The 24,597-nt window shown below is 36.4% G+C and overlaps 2 protein-coding genes and 1 non-coding gene across 7 annotated transcripts; 2 read left to right on the top strand and 1 right to left on the bottom strand.

Moving 5' to 3' along the window:
• The first annotated feature begins 2,200 nt into the window (after positions 1–2,200).
• Positions 2,201–20,539, top strand: LOC132294937 (FBD-associated F-box protein At5g60610-like). 5 transcript variants are annotated; one of them, XM_059792969.1, is made up of 7 exons: positions 2,201–2,355; positions 3,441–3,545; positions 8,068–8,120; positions 10,850–11,716; positions 11,813–11,968; positions 19,779–19,814; positions 19,923–20,539. In XM_059792969.1, the coding sequence occupies exons 3-7, from the start codon at positions 8,103–8,105 to the stop codon at positions 20,250–20,252; spliced, it is 1,407 nt and encodes a 468-aa protein (XP_059648952.1). In that variant the 5' UTR covers positions 2,201–2,355; positions 3,441–3,545; positions 8,068–8,102; the 3' UTR covers positions 20,253–20,539. The 5 variants fall into 5 exon arrangements, with proteins under 5 accessions (XP_059648952.1, XP_059648955.1, XP_059648951.1 ...); XM_059792972.1 differs by having other exon boundaries at positions 2,201–2,505; positions 10,850–11,611; XM_059792968.1 differs by having other exon boundaries at positions 2,201–2,505.
• LOC132296212 (uncharacterized) lies at positions 5,200–6,095 on the top strand. The gene is made up of 3 exons (XM_059794427.1): positions 5,200–5,381; positions 5,505–5,698; positions 5,845–6,095. The coding sequence occupies exons 1-3, from the start codon at positions 5,200–5,202 to the stop codon at positions 6,093–6,095; spliced, it is 627 nt and encodes a 208-aa protein (XP_059650410.1).
• On the bottom strand, positions 12,790–12,887 carry LOC132298112 (small nucleolar RNA snoR80). Its single transcript, XR_009479535.1, has one exon. It is a non-coding gene; the product is annotated as a small nucleolar RNA snoR80 (small nucleolar RNA).
• Positions 20,540–24,597: the final 4,058 nt, after the last annotated feature.

The raw sequence follows: 24,597 nt of genomic DNA, 5'->3' as shown, positions 1-24,597 counted from the left end.
GAAGCAGATGCTTGCTACATTCAAGCTTGTGGGAGATACTCTTCGGTGGTGAGAGTTTGTTACCACTACAGAGTAGAAGATTTCTTTGACTTACGATCAGTTTCAGGCTCACTTTGATGAGAAGTGTTTCCATTATGTAGTCGGAGCTGCAAAAAAGAAAGAGTTCCTTGATTTACAGCAGGGGGATAGTATTGTGGTAGAGTATGAGCAACAACTTACTAGCTTATCTCTTTTTGTTCCAAATAAGGTGAATACCGAAGAAAAGAAACGCACTTGCTTTTTTAATAGGTTGATTTAGCCCATTAAGCAAGTTATCATTGGTAGTCCATCCTATACTACTTACTCTCAGGTAGTTGACACATCACTACAACATTGCCAGATGAGGAGGGAGTATAAGCAGCTCAAGGGTGAGAAGAGGGGTGACAAAGACTCTGTTAATCAGACTACTGAGAAAGACAATGGTAACAGTCATAGACATAATGACAGGGGTAGATTTCAGAGACAACAATCTTGGAAGAAGTACAAGGACAATTCAAATGCTCAGAAAGATGTGACTTCTACTCAGAGACAGCAGAATGGGGCACCCCAAACAGTATAGGTTCAGCCTCAGGGTAACCAGCAAAAGAAGCAATCTGGCGTTTTCAAAAGCAATTGCTATAGTTATGGAGAACTTGGGCACACAGCTAGGAGTTGTCCCAAGACTATGCAGGGACAGCACATGCAACAAAGGCATCGACCACCATTTCCTTTACCTACTCTACAGATGTCGCGCATTCAAGGACAGGCATTCCCGGCTTTATCTGCGCCACCGCCACCACAGGCACATACACCACAACAGTTGCATTATGGCAGGGTGTATAGTCACATGCCACAGAAGGTTCAGACACCTTAGGCTATTGAGAGTATGTTTCCTATACACAATAGATGTGGTCGTGTTTTGTTTGAAACGAGTGCTAATCGCAAAAGATTATTTTACCCTTTCTCATTAAAATTTTTTATTTATTAAATTATTTCTTATTATTTTTTCTCTTTATCTAAATATTAATCATACTATTTACCTTAATTTTATTATTAATATCAATTTATCATAAAAATGAAAAAAAAAAAAATTTGTAACTACCATTTTCTAGAATGATTAATTTATTATTTAAATTTTGTTATTTATAATAAACCTTATTAGAAAAAATACCTTTTTTTTCATACAATATATTGATGAAAAATTAATAAACTACTTAAATAAAAAAATATCTTCTTTTTCATTAAATATATTCATGAAAAATTAAGAAATTAATTAAATTTTTTTAAAAAAATTTCTACTTAAGATTTTTTTTTTAGCAATTAATTTTAAAAATTAGTATGAATTTTTTTTTTTATAATTTTTTTTTTTAAGTGTAATTGAATAAGAGATGATATTATTGTCATTTAATGAAAGATATTATAGGCATTGGCCAATTTCGTAAAAAAATGTGATTTTTGTGATTTTTTTTTTCTTTGGTGAACTTTATCCTATTAGAGTATCTCCAATGCTAAAACCTATTTTCGCATGCCAAATCTATATTTTGACAGGTGCTACAGTGCCAAAATGTTACATTTTAGCAATTCTGCTCCAATGGTACATTTCACGCAAAATGTTATTTTTTAACACAACCACTATTTTTTTTCAACTATCATTCCCACCATTCATATTTGCATTAGTCATATTAATATTAGGCACATTCCAAGTCAAATTGTAGACATTAGAAGGAAACTAAAATTAAACCTAATTAAAAAGAAGTACAAATCTAAAATATCTGGTAAAAAAAGGACAAAAAAAAAAAAACAAATTTTTTATAATTTTTTTACCACTATTAGTGAATTAATTTTTTTATATAATTTTTTTTTCAAAAATTTATATATATTATATATATATATATATATGTATATTATATATATATACACACACGTATAGAGGTGATGACTGGTGAGAAACGACACCGTTTTGAAAAATAAGAGAGACTTGTCAAAAAAATTTGACAAAAAAAATTTGAGAATCTCAAATTTTGAAAGCTCAAATAAAAGTCCATTAGAGAGGTTCATTTTTTATCCGACTCTTGTATTTTCAATTTGAGAAATTCAAATGAGAAAGCATTGAAGTTGCGCTTGGCAGTAGTACACAACACACATCCTATGACACCGCATGTGTTTTGAGTATATGTCGTACGATGTAGAAAGACAAAATAGGACTTTCCCTTTCCTCTTTCTCACACGAATTATGCCCATGCTCGAACCCTCTCTCCCTTGTCTTCTTATACTAAGATTCTCAGTGGAATCTCGTCGTCTTGCCTCTTGCCATTGGTTGCCTCACTACAATACTCGGTAAGCTTTTCTTCTCTCTCAGAAAAATCAGGGCACACGCAGCACACAGCCACACAAAACGTACACAAATCTTCCAGCTCTTGCATTCACTTCGCACTCGGAACCGCCAAAGCAAAGCCTTCCTCATGGAATTTTAGGCGACCTTCAAGGGTATCATTTCAATTGTAGATTACCCATCTCAATCAGATTTTTATTTTTATTATTTTTATTTTTCCTGGGGAAATTGGAAGCTGCTAAATGGGTGTTAATGTCTTTGTACCATTTGCCATGGATTTTTTGTCGTGAAAATTTTCTGTTCTTGTTATGATTTTGTGAATTTGTGTAAAATCTCAAATGGGTTGTTGAATTATTCCATTTTGAGTATCAGTAATTTCTTGCTTAATATTTGTCACAATTATCTGTTTGGGGTTCAGAGTCAGAATTAGGGTTTAGTTGATTGATATCTGCTGTTGTTATGTTCTTTTGTTTGCTTTATTTTGGCTTTTACAAATTTCTGCAATTCCGCAGAAGTATTGCTATTATCATTTTTACTATATCTTAATATAATTCTAGCTCTGTTGATTCTAATTAAGCAATGAACACCTGTTTGGGATTCCGCAGAAGTATTGCTATTATCATTTTTACATTAGAATTACTTTTTTATGCTGGCATCTTCACATTATAAGCTCGCAATAGTTCATATCAAAATCATTCTCTTTGAAAAATTATGGTTCGATTCGTGTCTGACTGTGGTCTATGATATAAGCTGTTGTAAGATTTAGGATTTAAAAAGTTGGATTATAGAATAATAGATTAGGTAAATCCATATTTCAATTTCAGTTAAATGATTTAGTGATGCAACACCTGTAAGGCTATAACATTCTGTACTTCAGTATGAATCCAAATGATATGCAACAGTTACTCTGATTTTGTTATGCTTTTCATATTTTTTATATTCACCTTTTAGTGATTTTATCTGATCTGTGTCAAAATTCTCAGGTTGTGAACATATTTTTCTATATTTTCTGTAAAATTCTCAGGTTGTGAAAATTCTCATATTTTCTATATTTTTTATAACATTTTTCTTTTTCTCTCTTTTTATTCAGGTGATCATCCTAAAGATGTTAAAGCAAGACTCAAATACTTAAAGAAGTGTTGTCGATGTCGAAACTTGGAAAACAAATTCTAAGCTCACCGACTTGACTGTCACGGTACACCAACTCGATCTAATTACGTTGTCGTTGTCTTATGCACACTGCACATGCACACATTTTCAAGATATAAAGTGTTTAGACACTGCACAAGCACACAATTTATTGTTTAGACACTTCACAGGGGCACTATTTATTGTTTAGACACTTCACATGCACACAATTTATTTTTTAGACACTTCACATGTGCACAATTTATTTTGTATACTCTGCATAGGCGCACAATTTATTTTTTAGACACTGCACAGGCGCACAATTGTGGGTGATAATTTTTTTTATATTTTAAATTAATTGTTTGGTCTTTCAAGTTTCTTTTTGTGTATATTTATGTCATATTTGACTAGATATAGGCCAATTATTGTTTTGTAAACAAATTGGCCAAATTTTGGTTAGATATATTTTTTGTATGCATCTAATCAATCATGAAGTACTTTTGACTTAAAATATTATTATATTATATTGCTGAAACTGTTAATACTACGGCCCCACCCACATTGAATCCTGGCTCCGCCCCTGTTCCCATCCACGCGAGGATATATGTATGTAGATATATATTTATATATTTTATGTATAGATTTGAATCTATATCCATTTTAGAGGAATCAAAAGAAAATAGTATAACCATCGGCATCATATACATGCGCATGTATGTATGTATAATGGGATTGTGGTTGGAGCAGTGTTGTTAAAGTCGCCACCTAGGCGCGCCTAGGCTCAAGGTGCAGGTCTAGCGCCTGTTATCATCCCAAGCTCACTGATGTTAACTAGGCGCGCGCCTTGGTTACACCTCGTCCTAATTGCTAGGCGCGCCTCACTGATTTTTTTTAAAACTATGATTATTCTATTTCTTAAGCCAAAAAGGATATTTTTGGCAACTTAATAAACAAATAAGAAAGCCCAAGCGTACGAGATATGAAACTTTTGTTCAAAAGAATAAACAAAAATTTTTTTTTGGATAAGTTCTTGATTGTGGAGGTATGAGATCTAGACGGACTCCATTTTGTTTCAAAAATATGTGGTTGAGAGCTGAGGACTTCCAAGGGAAGGTCCAGTCCTGGTGGGAGGAAGCAGTGTTTACTGGCTCTACTAGCTATGTACTTGCTAAGAAGTTTCAGATTCTTAAATTTGAGCTTAAGAAGTGGAATAAAGAAGTGTTTGGGAATCTTGAATGGAAGAAAAATAGAGTCCTGGCTGAAATTGCTGAGATTGATCGTCTTGATGAGACAGGGCAAGTCACGGAATCTCTTCGCTCTCGAAGAGTGTCTTGTCAGGCGACTTTTGCTGAGATTGCTACTATGGAGGAGATTTTGTGGTGTCAAAAATCTCGGGCTTTGTAGCTTAAAGAAGGTGACCGCAATACTAAATTCTTTCACAGGCTTGCTAACGCTCATAGAAGATACAATAACATTGGACGTATTCGTGTGAATGGTTTAGAGTTACGAAAAGAAGATGAGGTGCATGGGGGTATTGTTTCTTTTTATTAGCAGCTCTATACTGAGACTTTGGAGTGGAGACCAAAACTTGATGGTTTGCATTTCGATGCTATTTCTACGCTGGATAGTGATATGCTTGAGAATCCGTTCTCTGAAGAGGAAGTTCTCAAGGCGTTATCCAGTTGTAACGGTGATAAACCTCCAGGCCAGACGGATTCACTATGCGGTTTCTGAAAGAGAGCTGGGAGGTGGTGCGTGATGAGGTTATGGGCACTTTTCAGGAATTTCATTCTCATGGCACATTTGAGAAATCATTAAATGCATCTTTCATTGCTCTTATTCCTAAGAAGGGTAATGCCTCTGACATTAAGGACTTCCGGCCAATCAGTCTTGTGGGGTGCATGTATATAAGCTTATTGCCAAGGTCCTCGTTCTTAGAATGCGAAATGTTTTGGATGGAATTATCTTAGAGTCACAAAACGCTTTGGTTGATGGTAAACAGATTTTGACTCCGTTCTTATCGCAGGAGAATGTGTCTATTCCAGGAAGTTCCTGGTGTTTTATGCAAACTTGACATCGAGAAAGCTTATGATCACGCGAATTGGAAATTTCTTCTTTATTTACTTCGGAGAATGGGGAATGGGGATCAATGGATAAAATGGATTGAATCTTGCATTTCATCAGTTATGTTCTCTGTGCTTGTGAACGGCTCTCCTGCTGGTTTTTTTCCGAGCTCGCGTGGTTTGAGACAAGGAGATCCTTTGTCGTCCTTTCTTTTCCTTATTGTCATGGAGGGTTTGAGTAGATTAATGCTGTTGGCAGAAATGTTGTTAACCAGATTGAGATATCCCATTTGTTGTTTGCAGACGACACCTTGGTTTTCTGTGATGCTGATGTTTCCCAACTCAGGTATTTGAGGTGCATTCTTACATGCTTCCAAGCAGTGTCTGGTCTTAAGATTAATGTTGGAAAGAGTGTGCTTGTCCCAGTGGGGGAGGTTTCCGATATTTCCTCTTTAGCTGCTGTTCTTGGGTGTGGAGTAGGTGTTTTTCCACTCCTTTATATGGGATTACCTTTGGGATCTCCTCCATTAGAGTGGGGACTTGGGATCCGGTGATTAACAGGTATGAAAAAAGATTAGCGGGATGGAAAAAACAGTATCTTTTGAAAGGTGGGAAGGTTACTCTTATTAAGAGCACCCTCTCGTCCCTTCCCACATATTTCTTATCTCTGTTTCAAATCCCATGCTCTGTTGCTGAACGAATTGAAAAAATTCAGAGAGATTTTCTTTGGGGTGGAAAAGGAGAGGAGTTTAAGTATCATCTTGTTAATTGGGAGCAGGTTTGCAAACCGTTGAAGTTTGGCAGGTTAGGTATCTGGAAGTTGGTCCCTTTTAATAAAGCCTTATTAGGGAAGTGGTTATGGAGGTTCGGTAAAGAGTGTCATCGACAATAGAGAAGAGTTATCTCGTGTTGTTTTGGGGAGGAGAGTGGAGGTTGGTCCTCTCGTCCTGTTTCTATTACTAGGGGCGTTGGCGTTTGGAAGTTCATTCGGAAAGGTTGGGATGTGTTTTCCACCCATATTTGGTTTAAGGTTCGTAATGGTATGAATGTTAGATTTTGGGAAGACTTATGGTGTGGTGATCAGTTGTTGTCCCTTTCCTTTCCTCGTCTCTTTAGTATTGCCGAGAATAAACATGCTTATGTAATTGACTGTTATCATCTTGATAACAGTGGAGTTACGTGGGATGTGCGTTTTAGGCGTTCTTTTCAAGATTGGGAGATAGCAGAAGTTTACGTCTTTTTGGACCTGTAGACAGAAGGATGTTGGTAGAGGTTGTGATGATATTTTGTGGACCCCCTCTCTTCATGGTAGATACGAAGTTCGATCCATGTTCTTGTGTTTGTCTAATTTTATTGGGCATAATTTCCCATGGAAGTGTATTTGGCGCTCTAAAGCTCTTATTAGAGTTGCCTTCTTTGTTTGGACTGCTACCTAGGGAAAAATTCTAACATTGGATAATTTGCGTAAGAGAGGTAATACCATTATTAACTGGTGTTGTCTCTGTAAAGCTGATGGTGAGTCCGTGGACCATCTTCTTATGCATTGTCATGTTGCATTTGATTGTTGGAATCTCATATTCAGTATTTTTGGCGTTTAGTGGGTAATGCCTAAGCACTCTTTCCAATTTATTAACGCTTGGAGAAGTTGTCCTGTTTCTGGTCATGCTCGTGATTTTTGGAGGGTTGCCCCACACTGTGTTTGGTGGTGTATTTGGAGAGAGAGAAATAATAGAAACTTTGAAGGGAAGGAATCGTCTTTTGCAAACCTAAAGTCTCTTATTTTTCGCTCTCTTTTCTGTTATGTTAGAGGCAGCGCTTACTCTTTGATTGATGATTTTTTTGTTCTATTGGACTCTATTGGTTCGTAGATTTGGCTTTTGCCTTTTCGTTTTCGTTTTTGTGTATTAGGGACACGTTCCCCTTTTGAATGTTTTTCTAATATGTTTTTACTTATAAAAAAAAAAAGTGTGTCTATATATATATAAAAGGCTTTTAGGGGCATTTTGGTCTCTCAAAAAGGTTAGTTTTGTGTTTTCATATAAACTGTGTCAGAGATGACACCTAAGAGGGAGTTTATAATGGACATATAACGGAAGGGGTCAATGTGCACACATTCCTCAAATCCTTTTTCTTTTTATTTTTATTTTTATTTTACCATTCCTCAAATCAAAGTGGGTTATATGCACGTACTAAATAGGAGGGGTGTTCCGTGCACAAGTTTTGTGTAGCAGGGTTGCACTTTACCCTCTATATATGAATGCACACACTGTTGTGCGGATGTGTAAGGCTCCATGTTATTTTAAACTTATTAAGATACGTGTTTCAGGCATAATTGGGTGTGGAAAAAAGAAGGCGTTGAAGATTTTTTGTGATTATATACTTATTTAACTCATAACTCATCATACGATAAAAGGCCTCTCTTTCCCTTTGGAATACAAGAGACCGATAGTTATTTTGCTCTGTTTTTTGCTACATATCTTCTTGTCACTTGAATGTACAATTCACTTGATTTTTCTATTTCTGCAGCTTTATATGAATCAACGATTGTATCTTCAAATCTGATGGAGAAAAGGTTGAAGGTAAATTCTTCCCTAGACAATATAAATTTGGGCCATTTCTTTTTTATTATTATTATAAATTTTCTGTGCTACATTTATATTATTATCATTACGGTTTTTTTAAATTTTCCCTTTGGTGTGTGTGTTTTTGTGAATATAGTGCTTTGTCTCAATTTGTCATTTTTATTTATTTATGTTTTGCTGGACTGAATTACTCACACACATCCTCACTAGGAGAAATTGAACTTTCTACCTTCCCTTTGGGAGGCCATACCATTCAAGCAAGGCTTTCATAGTATTTATTTATTTATTGTATTTGCATTTCGGTTCTACATTCATGCATTATATTGTTGATCATCAATATGTTTGAACAAAGTAAATACTATTACGACGATGGAACACGCCGATCCAATCACAAACAATAAGAAATCACGCATAACTACAATATTTAACGTGGTTCAACAAAATCTGGCTTACATCCATGGATGATAAAAGATTTAACTTATGTTACCTTGACTCGGGTACGGGTGTCGGACACGGGTACATGTCTAGCGGTTGGATTCGTCAATTTAACGATTTAAAGGACACGAGGACTCGGATATAAAGTGTCCAATATTTAGATACAGGTACTTGGACACTTTTAAGAAAAAAAAAAATTCAAGTGTTTTCATGTATGATATACATCTGTTTTCTAATAAATTAAATATATCTCCTATAGTTTTGATATTAAAAGTTATATATATACATATATATATATGTATATATATTTGGAATTTCAAGCAAGTAAATATATATATATATATACAAGGAGAAATGTACAAGGTGGGCTATTGCTAGCCAAACAGGCCCAAAGCCATACGGCAGGAAAGAGACTCCTTAAAACATAAAGCGACCCAAGGCTGAACAAGCCATCGGTAGCGAAAGAATATTTTTGTCTTGGTCAAAGAGTCTGTATGGTAAGATATATACTTACGTAAGGAAAAGATAAAGGTACAGCTGTAAACAATGGTATACAGCTGTAAGCATTAAAGTTTTTAAAAGTCCTAAAGTCTGCATTCATTCACATCACAGCGAGGTGGCATCATCTGGGCCCTTATTAATCAATTGCGTGCAATCATGCTCCACCAGATATAAAAAATTGCGCAAATATAGCGCGTGGTGTCACACAGTTGTCTTCAACCTTTCTTTTCAAGGACGACGCTGCTGGTTTCTAACCTGACCTCCATTTTTGACGTAGAGAGCTTTCTATCAGCCTGAATAGCAGTTGATTTTACAAATAAAACATGGAAAAACTTCTCATCCTTCACAAGCATCAACCCGTACATCCTTTTGGGTGTTTTAATCATCAGCCATGCCCGGTTGAAAAGTGACGAGTCCGACTCATATCCCCTGTCCGCGTCGTGTCGTGTTGACAACTTGACACGGACATTTTGTCCGACGAAGGCGAGTCCAGGTAACACAGGATTTAACTACATTATGTAGAGAAATTACCATTGTAGATATCAATACCCAACACCAGACCGTGTACACGACCCCCTCTCTAGGGTATGGAGGTTGATACCTGAGCCTTTCCCATGTGCCACAACCTCCCGCACGCCATTGGTGTTTTTCAGCTCTACCAACCATTAACCGCATCTCCACATTCTGTGTGAAGTAGAGGATTTGAGACCCTCACAGCCCAACTACTCTCTCGTGAGGTCACATTTCTTGTTCTACACCCAATTCCTTGGAGCCCAAGAGTTGTCGAACTAGAAATTTCCTAACAAATTCCAAAAAGAAGTTGGATATATTAGAATTCATATACACTTGTTTTCAATTATGAAGCTTTTGTTTTTAATCATTAGGCCCAAGAAACAGAATGCCATTGTCTTAAGTAAAGTTGCAGCGGAAAAAAGGTGATTTGTGTCTTCAATATACTCTCTGCAAAAACACAAATAGCATCAGAAATTAATCCCATCCTTGGTTTGGTTAGCAACCTGTCTTGAATGGCGAACGACACCATAAAGGAATGCTTTAGAATTGCTTTACCAAACCAAATAAGATTAAACCAAACAACCTTATTATTCTTAGGTCTGATCCTATCCCAGGCTGACTTGATGGAAAAAGCACCATTAGTGGGAATCCAAACAACCTGATCAAAAGAATTAGTGTTGGATAACCTTGGCAAATTACTAGCCAAAGTGTCAAAACCACTATTTGAAGTCACTGGCCAATTCTCCCCCAAATTCAAGACAACAGGGCCGGTAGGAAGCCAATAATCATACCATAAAGAAATATGCTCCCTATTCCCAATTTTGTACATAAAGTCCATTCTAAAATAGCTTCTAAGGTTCAACAACTTATCTCTAGAAAATAGGACAGCATTAAGTAGTTGCAATCTGCCAGCAAATGAGAGATACCTGATGCACCAAAACTTATCTCTCGACGTAATTTTTTACACTAGCTAAAAACAAACTTCAGACTTGGGCTTTGTAAACAGCAATGGAACCCCAAGATACCTAACTGGAAGCACCCCATCGTGAAATTTTGTGATTGACATGCCTTCAATGTTTCATTCTATTTATATATTTATTTTTTTGAATTTGCATGTTTATAATTGTTATCTATTGTCAATCTTCAATATGTTTGAACAAAGTACATACCAAAAATGATGTTAAGATATTTGTTTTGATTTATATTTATATATTTTTATAACATGGGTTCTTTATGATTATCATCATGGTAATTTGCTCTTTGTTTACTATGATTAGCTTGATAAATGGGAATATTATATGGAGGACCGGATTAGTGAATTGTCAGATGAAATACTTGAGAATATATTGTCCCTCTTGACAATGAAAGAAGCAGCAAGAACAAGTGTCCTTTCGCACAGGTGGGAAAATCTTTGGAAATTTTTTACTGGTAGTCTGGACTTCGTTATTCCAAATAAATCAGTGGGCTTGAAACAAAGAAAAGTATCAAGTATTATTGGAAGGCCTAGGTACATAAATTGGGTGAACCAAGTACTAAATTCACATCGTGGGCAAACTATAGATGAACTCAAAATTTGTTTTGATTTGGAGGATAGCCATGATGGACGTTTTTTTGATAGATGGATAAACTTTGCAATAGAGAAGAGAGTTCGAATGCTTGAGTTGGACTTGTCAAGACAGTACTTGTATTCTCAGTTAGGTTATACTTATGCTTTTCCGTTTTGGTTGTTGAACTTGCCTCTTGGTTTTTCGAGCTTTGATACCCTAACTTCCCTCTGCTTAACTTGTGTCAATATAACTGGTGAAGGTGTTGCATACTTCTTATCGAGTTGCCCATTGCTTGAGCATTTATCCTTGCGACTCTCATTATCTTTAGTTAATTTAAAAGTTGCTGGTACTTCACTCAAGTTGAAGCACTTGGAAATTGCCTCCTGTACAAATTTAAAAGATATTGAGATTTCAGCAATAAATCTCGTGTCATTTAAATACTTTGGGCCAAAGATAAGCATGTCTTTTCAGAAAGTTCCCTTGCTTGCTGAGGTATCTATCCGGGGACATTATTGTGATATTTTAGTTTCTGAATATAAAAAACCTACATTCTATCTCTCTCAATTAGAAAAGCTTATACTGGAGCTGGATTGTCAAGTTAGTATGCTTCACTTTTTTCTGTGTTTGTTTATTCTCTTTTAATTTTTGTTATTAGTGGTTGCTAATCACTGAATTTTTGTTCTTACTGTTTAGAATACAGAGATATACATGTGCGAAGGGGGATTTTTTCCTAAATTTAGTAATCTCAAGGAATTGGAAATAAAAGTTTGGGTTTTCAATGACCAGTGCATCCTTTTACTCAATTCTTTGATAAATGGGTCTCCTTGCTTGTATAGATTTTTGTTGGAGGTGAGTTTCCGCATCTTAAACAGCTTACATCCTTGTTTATTTTGATGAGTTATGAAAATGGCACTTTGGTGAAACTAAATTGTCATATGCATCCACTCTAGCTTTCATTAATTTATAGGAGATTCAGTGGTGCAAGTTTATTATATTATCACATACAAATTCTTTTATGAGGAAAAAATTTGGTTGCATTGTTCATATATTTTACCTTTCATAGTTGTTCAGGTTTTGCTGAAATTGTTTATTTATCATCACGAGGTTTGTTGACCAATTTTTGATGGATCGTGGCATATATATATGGTTTGCTCTTAAATATTGTCATAAATTTAAATTTAAGCACATGAGTTTCTTGTCCCATTCTTGAATTTATTGCATGACTTTAATCCAACCTCGACAACAATCTAAAAATCAAACCCAATAAACTATAGGGTAAAGTGTAATAAACCCCCCTCAACTATACCCAAATGAGCGCAAAAACCCCCTGAATTTCTAAAGTAGCAGAAAATCCCCTGAATTTTTAAAGTAGCAGAAAACCCCAAAACTATTATGCTGTTTGGTTACAGTTTACCCAATCCGGTGATCGGAGATTGAATTTTAAACCCTTGCATGTCACTTGATGGATTATTTCACATTAAATGACCAGAAAGCCCTTATGAGAATTAAAAGACTACAACGCCCTTTTGTCTCTATATATATATATAAACCAATTACAATATCATTGTCACCATGAGTGAACCCCTCTATCGGCCCTCTCCGTCTCTCTCCACCTCCGTATTTTTTTTTTTTTTTTTTTTCCGGAATATCTTTATATATACACGAACAAAAAATGTTTGTGGTGTTTCCAGGTTCAAACGGTATTGAAGGAACCATAAATCAGGATAGCCACACTTGAGATAAATTTAGCGTCCCTCTCCATCTCTGTTTATATATTCATAAACTCAACTCCTATCTCCTCTTTCTCTCTCTACCTCTACCTATATATATGAATTGAACCTTTCTCTACCTCCGTTTATATGCTGGTGTGCTTGTGCAATTCCGGCAAGGATGATGGAAGATCCAGGAGACGAGGACGCGACGCTTGGCCATGATCCGGAATGATGATGCTATTTCGGCGAAGGTGCTGATGCTACAATGTGGTTGGTGGTTTGTTGTGTCAGTGGTGAGATGGGTTGGAAATTTAAGGTGTTTGATTGGGAACTAATTGTGGTTGGCGGTTGGACACGATGACTCTGGTGAATGGTGCGAAGCCTAATTAGGTTCAGATGGGAGTACTAGTTTAGTGTTGGAGATTATGGTATCGGTAATTGAAAGTTTTGTAGGAGTTGCGGTCGGTTTGTGATTCTGAATTAGGGCTTGAGCTAAGTAGTTTGTAGATGACGGCGTTGGATTCAGCAACAATTGCAGTGGACCAAATTGGAATCCAAATCAGAACCCAAATTCGAATCGAAATTGACGCACATTAATTCGTTTGAAAGGGAAAAATATATGTTTGAAGGTATCACATCTTTGATCCAGGTGGTGTGGATGGTCAAGAAGATGATAAGAGAGGGGCTTTTAAGAAGATGAAGAAAGAAGAGGCATCGAAGGTTGTGTTTGTTAGAAAGTGGCTAAACTTCATTGATGACGTGGCTAAATATAGTTGGTTGCATGATGTATATGCAAGTGTGTATCACATGGGTTCACTCTTACATAGTCAAAGAAGCCGACATAGTGTAAAGGAAAGGTGAAAGTAAAGAATTAAATAGAATAAAGAAATGAAGAAAGAAGTGGCGTATATATGTGGTGTTCTAATGGCCAACGAATGGAGAAAACGAAAAGTAAAAGGAGATAAAGAAAATCACAGGTGGAATGTGATGACATGATAAAAAAGCAAATAGCAAAAGACAAAAGGAAGTAAAGGCATGAAAAAGGTTGGTCCATGTTTGCTGCAAGGAGAAGAACATCTGAAGGAGATTAGGCACCGCATTTGTTGACAAAAGGCAGCCAGGTTCCTCTATAAATAGAGGAGCGATGCGCAGAAGGAAGATAGAGAGATGAGAGAAAATGTGAGGGGTTGGTGAGTGTTGTGAGGAAAGGAAAAAATATATATAATTCATGAGTGTATATATAATGACCTGAACCCGTGGGTCCGAATCGCTATCTGGGTTCTAACCCGATCCGAGCACTCTCGAGGACAAAATGGTCATTCTGCACCTTACTAAGTGTTAGGAGTCATAATGAAGTCACACTAGTTGTTTCTAACCACTTTGGTTCATGAAAATGTGGAAATCCCAACTTCGGATTCACACTGGACCCCTAGGGTTTACAAGGGTTAAACGGTCATTATGAGTCATAAATACGAAATAAGACTGGTACTAATGGAAAGACGGTTCAAAATCCTTCAATTTGGACTCAAGAATGACCTAATTCGGGTTAGAAACGAAGAAGAAATGGTCAATCAAAGTTTGGTCATCAACTAGGGTATTTGTGCATTCTGTCGACCGATCGTAAATGTGTGTGATTGATCGTAAATTCTGTACTTAGAAAATTTTTCTGACAACCCTGAATTTGGCTCTCTGTATATTTACGATAATCGTAGATCCCATACTTAGAAAAGTTTTCAACAATCCTCAAAATTGGCCCTCTGTTAAATGCATGTGTGATCGATCGTAAATCCCCAGAAATTTTCTTTTCTTCCCGAAAATGTTGCGGTTTGGTTCCTATACCTCCATTTTGATAAATGATACATCCCTACATCTCAAAGTCCATCCCAAAGCACGCATAAGACATAGATGCATAACCAAAATGATTTACAAGCATATAACAAAACAAAAAGACATAAATGCCCCTAGATATTCCATTTCATTCCCAACCATTCCATTTCATTCATTTGATACAAAAGAACAATTTAAGATAGTAATTACATGCCCCAAAGAATAAGATTACAGGTTTAGGCCATTAACACGTCAAATACAATGCTTTACAAAAGAATAGTTGGAACTAAGCATTGGTTTCAAAAGTTCTAAAAAAAAAAATACATTCACCAACCCTATCTACATTTGTGAGGGTCCTTTATCAACCACTTTCTTGCCGTGACCTGAAAAATGGTAATAATATGGTGAGCACTATGGCTCAGTAGGTGAAATCTAAGACGCACCCCTTCCAATCCCGTGGGTCACACCTAATGAAGAATGGAGAAAAAAAAAAGGAATTGGGATCATGCAAGTTTAACAGGGACACAATGAAATGATTCAAGTCCTCATCATCATAGCAATACTCATCATAACATATATCCACGCAGTGCAATGCATATGTCCGTCCCAAAGCCCTTGTATTCTCAAATTCAAATCATACACACACCGAACTCGTTAATCCAGCCCAGTACGAGGCGACTCCCTGCTACCACGAGAGAAGGATTGGACGTCTATCCCTGACCTAAGGCCCCCCCTAGCGTCATTTGGGGCCTAGGCGACTCAACCAGCATGAGGTATTTACCCCATGTTCCCTCTAGATTGTCTTAACTCCACGGACACAAGATAACTCCTTGTCTTCGGGTTTTCGCAAACTTTTCTTTTAAAATATTTAGAAAACAAGTTTCTAATTTTCATCCCCATCCATACTCCCTCTCAATGCCATAATGTTTATGTCATATCCCAATGTGTAATATTCAATTTAGCCACAATCTCTATAATGATTTACATGATGACATATATAGCAATTATCACAATCGTGGCATGTTAAGGCTTATAAATTTCATCATGTAACCATGTAAGCATATAAAGGCACATTCAATCACATAGGCATACAAATTTACACTTCTTGACCAACTTTGATATGAAATTCATTCTTGAAAGTTATACCACATACTCATCATGCATAGAACATCATTATATACATATACTTTAGCATGCTAACAACAATATACTCACAAAAAATCAAAGGATGTGAGGCTTAGTAATCCCTACCTCAAAGATGCTAGCTAAACAAGACCTTGGCAACCCTAATTTCGAATTTGCTCTAAACTCTAACAATGGTGGTCTTAAAAAAAAGCCTTTGTCACGTAGAATGAAACTCCCTTCTTGATCTTCTTCAAAATCTCACTCTAACCTCTCCAAAATTAAGCTTTTAGCATGAAAGCATATAATGTGTATATATATAGAGAGAAGAATGATAGAGAGAGGAGAAGGGTTAGCCGAAATGGGGGAGAGGGGAAGAGGTGGTGTTAAACACTAATTGACTCGGGGGGGGGGGGGGGGGGGGGTTGAATAGAGTCAATGGCCAATTTTTCAAATTTGGAACTATAAATTCTAATTAACAATTATGCAATAATTAATTATGATAGACAAGTAATTCAAAGTATAAATGTAAGACAGATAAGGATGAGAGATTGCAAACAATGATTCGGAGATTTTAGCGAGGTTCGGAAACTCCTACTCCTCGGCTCAAGATCCCTCTTGAGACTTCCCAATCCACTAGAGCTTCTCCTTAAGGGTGGAAAGCAAACCTTCACATAAAGCAAACCCTTGCTTCTCTTCCTTGCTAGGAGAACGCCCTTCTCCTAGGTTTCTTTTAGGTCACACCAACCCTTACAAGTTTGTAGCAATGTATATAATTGAAATACAAGATATAATCTCTCTCAAGATAGATGAACAAGTGTAAGCTCACCACTAGAGTAGATATATGAATCAAATGAAGCTCAAATCTCTTAGATGATATAAGAGAATGAAAGATATGATGAAGTAAATGATCAAATAAGGACTTGAATGCTCTTAAATACTCTCTTGAATGCTCTCAATAGTTCTGTATATATTTCTCAAAGTTCGGCCCATATTTATAGAGAGAGGAGCATAATATAGTTGTTGGAGGTGATGTGTGCAAAGTTAACATCTGCAGGTAGCCGTTGGTTTTGAATCTGTGATTGTATCGGTCGGCTAATGGAATACCTTCGGTCGGCCGAAAGTTCATCGTCGGCCGGCTGAACCTCAATCTTCGGTCAACCGAAACGATGGGTTTAAAAACCCAACTCTCTATTTTTGTGGAGGCTTTTTGTCGATCGACTGATGACCAAGCTTCGGTCGGCCGATGCATTTTAACCCGAGAACCCTTTTGCGTGAAACCTTGTCGGTCGGTCGAACCTTCATGTTCGGTCGGCCGAAACGTCTCATTTGATATCTTCATCTCTCTGTTTTGTTTGTCGGCCGGCTGACACTTGTAGAGCCAAGGCCATCTGTCGGCTGATACTCATGAAAGCTTTGTTGGTTGAGCATTTGATCTGTGCGACCTTTTCAATATCAAGTTTTGGATCATGCATGATGTTATCTTTATTTAATTTAGCATGAAGTTGTGAATAAATGATCCTAGGATGTGAGCTTCATGAAATTCATAAATTAATTTGACATTTGAATCTAAGACACTCACCAAACCTATCTACCCCATTTGAAACGCCGGTCTTGATCACTTTTGATCTTTGTGTTTCATCTTAAGGCTTTGGGATTAAATAGCTTGTCTTCTTTTATCCTTGGAATGCATGGAATGTATCTTGCTTGGCTTTGCCTTTTCTTGTTTTCTTCTCCATTTTTGGATTTCAAATAGCAAACCTGTTATATGTTTTCAAGGCAAATATTAGTCCTTAAAACACTATTAATGGTTTGTGATCATCAAAATTAATCTTAGGATCAATAGGTGGCTTGTCTTGCATTTTGTTAAGTGGTCCCAATAGTGCCTCTTGTCATCATTTGGGTGATTCCCACTTTAGGCTAAGTTACCTTACTGTCCTCTCACTAATAAGCTATGTACATCTATGTCTCACAAAATATCTTCTCAATGTAGAGATGTATGCATGTGTATATATGTGTGAAATGTCAAGAACGCCCCTCAATGAAAATAACAAAACCGGGAGAAGTTCCCGAACCCGGAAATTGTCCCCGACTTCCGAATAACTAAAAATGCATTTCTAAAACTCTTGGCTCAAGAAAATGACTTAAACGGCCCTTGGGACCGTGTGATGCGCAGAACGAGGCACAAAAATAAATAATACAAAAATTAGAAAAAAATCCGGGACATTACAGTATAGATGTAGCCTCAAAAGTGATGAATGAGTGAGCGAGGTTTTGACATCTGGTTGTATATTTTCTTCCTTAATTCATAATAGTGAAATCTCTCTCTCTATGAATGTAGCCTAGAGTTGGGTGAACCATGTAAAATATTGTTTCGTGCGTGAATGTGTATGATTGCTAGCTTCATATATGTTTATGTCGATGTGATGTGATGATGCTTTTGCTGAGTGTGATGAATGAGGGATTTAACTCTCAACAACATCCAACCGTTGAGTGGGTTGAAAGGAGTTATTTTTCCCAATAGTGTTTCCGAAAGATGAGAATGTATAGATTAGGGTATGGAGTTTTCTAGAATGGCGTGCAATTGCCATAGTGTCTGTTGATGCCGAGATTTTGTTTTTCCTTGATGCCGAGAAATTGATGAATGGTGGAGGTGATAATTGCCCTGTGTTGTCAAATTCTTAGTCTCATTGGTTTATTGTAAAAAGGTTGCATAGGTGTCAAAATTTTAGTGGCTATTCTTGTTACACTGGTCCCATGTTATTTAACCCATTTTATACCAATACCTTTATATTAAATGGCAACCATTTATGTAAGGGTAAAAATGTCTTTACCAATTTCCGATGATAGTGAACCGGAATAACCTTCTCCGTTCTAAAACTTAACAAATCTTATAGTTGCAGGGGGTTATATGTAGTTGAGGGGGGTTTATTGCACTTTACTCTAAACTATATAATCAAGTAAAATCATAAAAAAAAAAAGTTGTTTTGGGTTTTGCCGTACTCAAACCGAGAGCCAAGAGCTATATTCATATACAAGAATAGGGTACACAGAAAGGAAACCAAATCAAAGAAAAACCGAAAATATGCCAAAATCTATGTGATCGTATGATTTTGGGAATCTTATCTACGTGATCCCCTGATGATAGGGATCGTACATCAAACACCTAATAAAAGGCTAAAAACAGCTAATAAAAATAATTAAAAGAATAATACAGATATTTTAACAAATCCTATAGCACATGTCCATAATATACATTAACATAAACAAAAAAAATCATATTTATTACACGGTCATCCTCATATCAAAAGCCACTCAATAAAACTGACTGACTAGCTAATTGAAACAAACCAATCACTAGAATAGAGCTCAAGTCCTTCACATGACTCTTCAAATAATTAATATCTCATTCATTATCTTAACTTGCCTCATATAATTAAAAACTCATTAATTATTATATTATATTTCAATATCCACGCAACTTCTCCATATAACCGTTATCTCAATTACATTCCATTAACTAGCTAACCATCTTGATTAACTTTACTAGTTACATAAACCTTTTAAATCTCAATAAACCAGTAATTAACTGTATTGATTAACTTTAATTAGATTTTCACTTGCTAGACAGGAGCTCTAGACTCTAATAAATTAAGAGCAGTCCTATTTAGGCCGACCTGTTAAAGAGAGGTCATTGTTTGCAAGTCAATCCAATTCTTTTATATTGATGTTGGAACTAGAATTTCCTTTTTGATCATGGGAACTGCCTACAATCTCTATGATAAGATATAGATGAGGTCACTCTGTGAATTTCTTAGTTTTCCCCACATTTTTACGACTGTGAGTTGAGGTGAGAAGAAAATCTCTTTTGAACTATGGTGGCTTGACACGAATATCCATTAGTTTTCATTTACACCCAAATGCCACATTAGTTGCAGCATGTTGTTTGTATCCTTGTGCTATCTTTTATTTGATGATTTCCTCTTTCCTTGTGACAGGTTACATTCAGAGGTCCTGCACCTTCATGGGCAAAGGTACTAGAAGCTGCTTTTAGATTCTGCTAGACTTAAAAAGTTTTATATTGTCAATCATCTACTGGTTTGTAAGCAAGCATTGATTTGAGTACGTTGTTTGCGTGGCAGTTTAATTGGGAAAGGGAGATAATGCACAGCCAGGTGAGACAGGTTACAGAATCTGCCCATCAATGCCTCAAGGTGGTGGAATTTACACGTTGGGTTGGCCTCGAAGCTGATGTTGAGCTTGCTATGTGCCTACTTGAGAGTGTTGTTTCACTTGAAAAGATGATTATTGATGCTCGCAATCCAAGTTTTATGGGAGGTTTGGGTCTTGGTTTTATGGAAGATTGGGATTTTCAAGAGCTGGAGACAACAAATGGGAAGGCAGCCGCTAGAGAGCGTGCCAGGCAGCTGGAAGCAAAACTACCTCCGCATGCTGAATTAGTTATACTTTGATAACAACTAGTGAAAAATTATATATTTCTGTTGAGTCCAAGTGTTGTGATGGGCACAGCCCCTGGCGGGACACGCTACTTTTATGGGCCCCACCAAGGGAATGTTGGTGCTCATATTGGACCCATAATTTGTTATCATTAAACACTTGTGGAGCCTTCTGCTTAAATAAACACTTGCAGAGCCTTGTGTTATTATAAGAATGATTAGGGATTGTGATAAATATTTTGTCAAATCAATGTGACAGTTTTGATTAATTTAATTATATTGGCAGTGGTTGTTTAGTAAAAGCCTCAGAATAGTCGGCTCCATATATTGGCAGATCGAGGTTCATGTCTAGTAATTTTAGCCTTTTCTTTTTGCCCTCCTTGGGAGCCAGTTTGCGCTACTAGTTCTGTTGGGATCCATATATTGGCAGATCGAGGTTCATGTCTAGTAATTTTAGCCTTTTCTTTTTGCCCCACTTGGGAGCCAGTTTGCGCTACTAGTTCTGTTGGGATACGTTCTGATTTGATAGGGAAATTGGTGATTGAAGAGAAAATCAAAGATTCACAACTCTTAACCCCTCAATTAAGTTTTTCTTAGTTGGACCTAGCACTTAAACTCATAAACAAAACAATTCTAGACTCTCAAGCCAACGTTCTTTTCAAAATCAAAAGTAACATCTTTCAAAACAAGTTTTCCAGAACTTTTAAGTTCCATCTTTTTCAAATTAAATTTACAGTAACTTTTATGTTCAAGGTCACTCTTATACCCTCACAAAACTCTATTTGGAAACAATTTTCGAACCAAAAAAAAAAAAAAAACTCTTTTTGAAAACACTTATTACAAAACATTCTTTAGGGCTCATAGGTCATATTTTCAAATCAAAGTTTTCAAGAACTCGTAAGTTCTCTTTTTCAAATCAGTTTTTTAAAACTCTTATGTTTGACAAACATCCTGCTTGGTTTGTAACTTTGAAATCAGTTCTCAAGAACTCAGAAAACAAAAAACTAAGAACAATCTTTAATAGTTCTTTTATAACTGAGTTTTCAGAAAACTGAATCAATCTGAGTTTTTTATACAGTTTTTTGTTTTCAATTTTTTTAGAACAGAAAACTGTTTCCATAGTTACAAACCAAGCAAAATCATTGTCTTTGAAACATCCTTTTTTTTAAACCACTTCTAAGGTACATATGCCAACTAAGGTCTAGATTGTATCACTTATTGCTATGCTGCGGCAATATTAAATCACTCATCTGTGGATGCAATTTCCTATATCTTATAAAACACTTTAAATCTTGAATGCGACAACTCTGTCTCACGGATGTGTGGAGTGCCTAACACATTCCTCATGCATAAGCAAACCCCTTAATTCATTAATCTGGTTTACGAAGGCTAAATAGTAGTCAAATATATATAGGGCCCTATTAAATCTCTTCTACGTCAAAATAATTAGATATCCTTACAAGTCCTTAGACATTCCTTAGGTGACCTAACACACTTTAAACATTCTTCGGCCCTATCTATAATAAGTGTCGGCCATAGACACTTCGTCGCATTAAGGCTCCCTTTCCCATAAGTGTTTAGTATAATCCTTAGAGGGTGGAAAACCCCGGGCGCGACAATTATTATTTCCCTTTCCCTGTGGTATTTTAACAAGCCAAAGAAAAGATGTAAGATTGAATGTGCTGAAGGTTTAAGCCTTATGCCAAGGCAATTTTGGTACTGTTACTGTAAAAGTTCAATCCAGGACTCACCAAATATATATTAGTTTGCGATATCTGTACTTGGGAGCATTAATAAAGTCGCAACACTTGACATCACTGAATCTTGCAATTTCACAATGTTTAGAAATTTTCCGTCGAAGGAGAATGGTATTTAAGCGACCAGTGACTCTATTCTTTCCTGGAAAATTTCTTAGGGCAAGTTTGGTAGGGTGGAATGGTATCAAAATAAGAGGGTTTGGTAGGGTGGAATGGTATCAAATAAGAGGGAATCGGAAATGTTTTTTATTCCATTCTTGTGTTTGGTGCATGTTTTTTAAGTTAGAATAAGAATCCCAAACCATTATCATTATTCTACCAAATTCTTTCGTTCTCTTGACTATTAGAATGGTCATTCCATTCCCACTTAGAATCCGATTAAAAAAAACTGTGACAAAAAAATTCAATCGTTGCTAACATCATTGCTATAACCACCACCAAACCCACTTCCAAACAACACCACCACTACAACCAGCACCGAAAACCTCCATCTCCACCAACAATACCGTCCAACATAATTTTGCTAGCTACTGTGGGTTCATCTTGGCACACCTCCGATCCGAATCCCGCTGTTTCAACTCACTGCCCTTTGAACTCCATAAACGCCGGTGAGAGCTCCGAACTAAGCTTAGAATTGGGTTTGCCGATGAGAACTATAACAAAGCTTCAAATTGGGTTCATGGGTGAGAGTCCTTGTCATTGCTGCTTGTTACCGAAATAATGACTATTACAGCCGTTTCCGCCGTCGTTTCAGTCCTCCATCCTTGCCGTTCAGATCCTCTTGCTAGTCGCCAAAATTGCGACTTACCCATTTTTTGTTCGCCCCCGTCCTTTCTTCTTTCTACTTTCTCTCTCTATCTCTTGCCCCAATTTCTTACCACTAGATCGAAAAGAATTTGGGTAGAATTCGGTGGTGTAAATTTTTCGGTGGTCGATGGTTATCGCTATAGCTATAACCCCTTTCAGTCCGGCGAGCTTCAAAAGGGTCTATTTCTCCACTATAAATCGTCAAATTCTTCCATATATGAAGCAATTTTTGACTTGCTTCATTAGAAAATTGGTGATGGTGATGGTTGTGTTATGGTGGTGGTAGAAGAAAAAGGATGAAGATAGTGGTGGTAGTAATGTTTGTGGTTGTGGCTGTGGCAGCTACAATGAAATGGTTCTCTGTCTGTTGCCCCAAATTCATTCCATTCCATCTATTACATTAGTCCAACCAAACTGTTGGCACCAAAACTTGGCAATCACCTCAGCTGTGATGTGGACCAGTGAAGAGTTAACAAGTGTGCAATATTATTCAAAGGAGAGTCTGCCAATAGAGAGACAAGAGGAGAAAATCTAGGGAAATATATTTCAGCCACCTTATTGATAAGGTTGTTGCTGAATATATTTTCGGAGATTTAAATCAATTCAAAGATGGTCATTGATTTAAGAAGGAAGACTTAGAGATTTAGTTGCATTAAATAACTAAATCCCTATGAAGTAGGAATATTAGTTGAAGAAGGAAGGTAGTAGAAGATGGCAGTCGTGATGTGGACAAAGCTAAACAAGGCAAGTGGTATTTACGAGTATTTAATAATGGGTTTAAAAGGGAATACTACGGCTATCAGAATATGGAAGTTGCTAAAAATTAGCAAACTTTATAGCAACAAGAACTGACCAAATTAAAGGAATTCGTAGATAATAGAGAAGGGTATTCAGCTGAGGAAAGTGAAAGCATCGATATTGAAGGCAAAGTACAGTGGGTTTGACTCGGTTTGAATTACGAAAGGGAAGAATCAAGGGTAGAGAGATATTTTAGCAAGAAATAAAGGTAGATTGGTTGAAATAAAACTTCTATAAGTAGAAGTATTGTAATTCATTTCAATTTGTCCAGCACCACTCACAAATCAGCATGAATCAAAAATTCATCAAATGACCCAACGTCATCTTTATCTTCAATTCATTTGTCCAAATGGCAAATTTCATTCGAAGAAACTAAGTCAGAAACTTATTCTTCTTTTGCAATGCTTAATTATACTATTTATAAATTTAATCTTTGTTTTATGCAACGAATTCAAATAACAAATCTTTGATCAGATTTATGTCAATTTAATTCGGCCTGTTCTATTTCATTGCACCATTACTTTTCAGTCAATTTCATTTCAGCCATCTTTATTTTAAAGTCAATTTAAATTCAGCCAGTTCATTTAAATTACTTTACTTTTCATCGCATTTTTACTTCTTTTAGCACCTAGATAAAAAGTCCTTGCTATAAATAAGGCATAAAAGAACTGAATTACTATCAACCAGTTTATAATTAGGTACCACTAATAGTAAATCAGCCACCACAGGTTATGTTAGATAGAAGACAATTAGCTGATTTACTTACCCAAGAGTACGGCCTAGAATTTAGAGGTGCTGGCCGACCAATTTATAGAACTCCATATCCAAAAGTGGTAGACCAAGTTGAGTTTCCTAGAGGATATAAAGTCCCTAACTTTGTAACCTTTAGTAGCGAAGGGAGTCAATCGACCATGGAACACATTGGCCGTTTCATAGTTCAATGTGGAGAGGCCAGTGTGAGCCCTTCGTTAAAATTAAGACTTTTTCCTAACTCATTG

Source organism: Cornus florida, unplaced genomic scaffold (genome assembly GCF_030987335.1).
Source record: "Cornus florida cultivar Cherokee Brave unplaced genomic scaffold, ASM3098733v1 CherokeeBrave_3.0.0_Hap2_Chr02, whole genome shotgun sequence".
NCBI lineage: Eukaryota > Viridiplantae > Streptophyta > Magnoliopsida > Cornales > Cornaceae > Cornus > Cornus florida.
This window is presented reverse-complemented; position numbering and strand designations above follow the sequence as displayed.

Bases quoted from the DNA above. Each gene is read 5' to 3' on its own strand.
- LOC132296212 (XM_059794427.1), top strand. From the start codon at position 5,200: ATGCGGTTTCTGAAAGAGAGCTGGGAGGTGGTGCGTGATGAGGTTATG. The intron at 5,382-5,504 runs GTATATAAGCTT...TTCTTATCGCAG, and splicing joins ATCAGTCTTGTGGGGTGCAT to GAGAATGTGTCTATTCCAGG. The intron at 5,699-5,844 runs GTTTTTTTCCGA...TGTTGTTTGCAG, and splicing joins TGTGAACGGCTCTCCTGCTG to ACGACACCTTGGTTTTCTGT.
- LOC132294937 (XM_059792969.1), top strand. The intron at 11,969-19,778 runs GTGAGTTTCCGC...TCCTTGTGACAG, and splicing joins TGTATAGATTTTTGTTGGAG to GTTACATTCAGAGGTCCTGC. The intron at 19,815-19,922 runs GTACTAGAAGCT...TTTGCGTGGCAG, and splicing joins CTGCACCTTCATGGGCAAAG to TTTAATTGGGAAAGGGAGAT.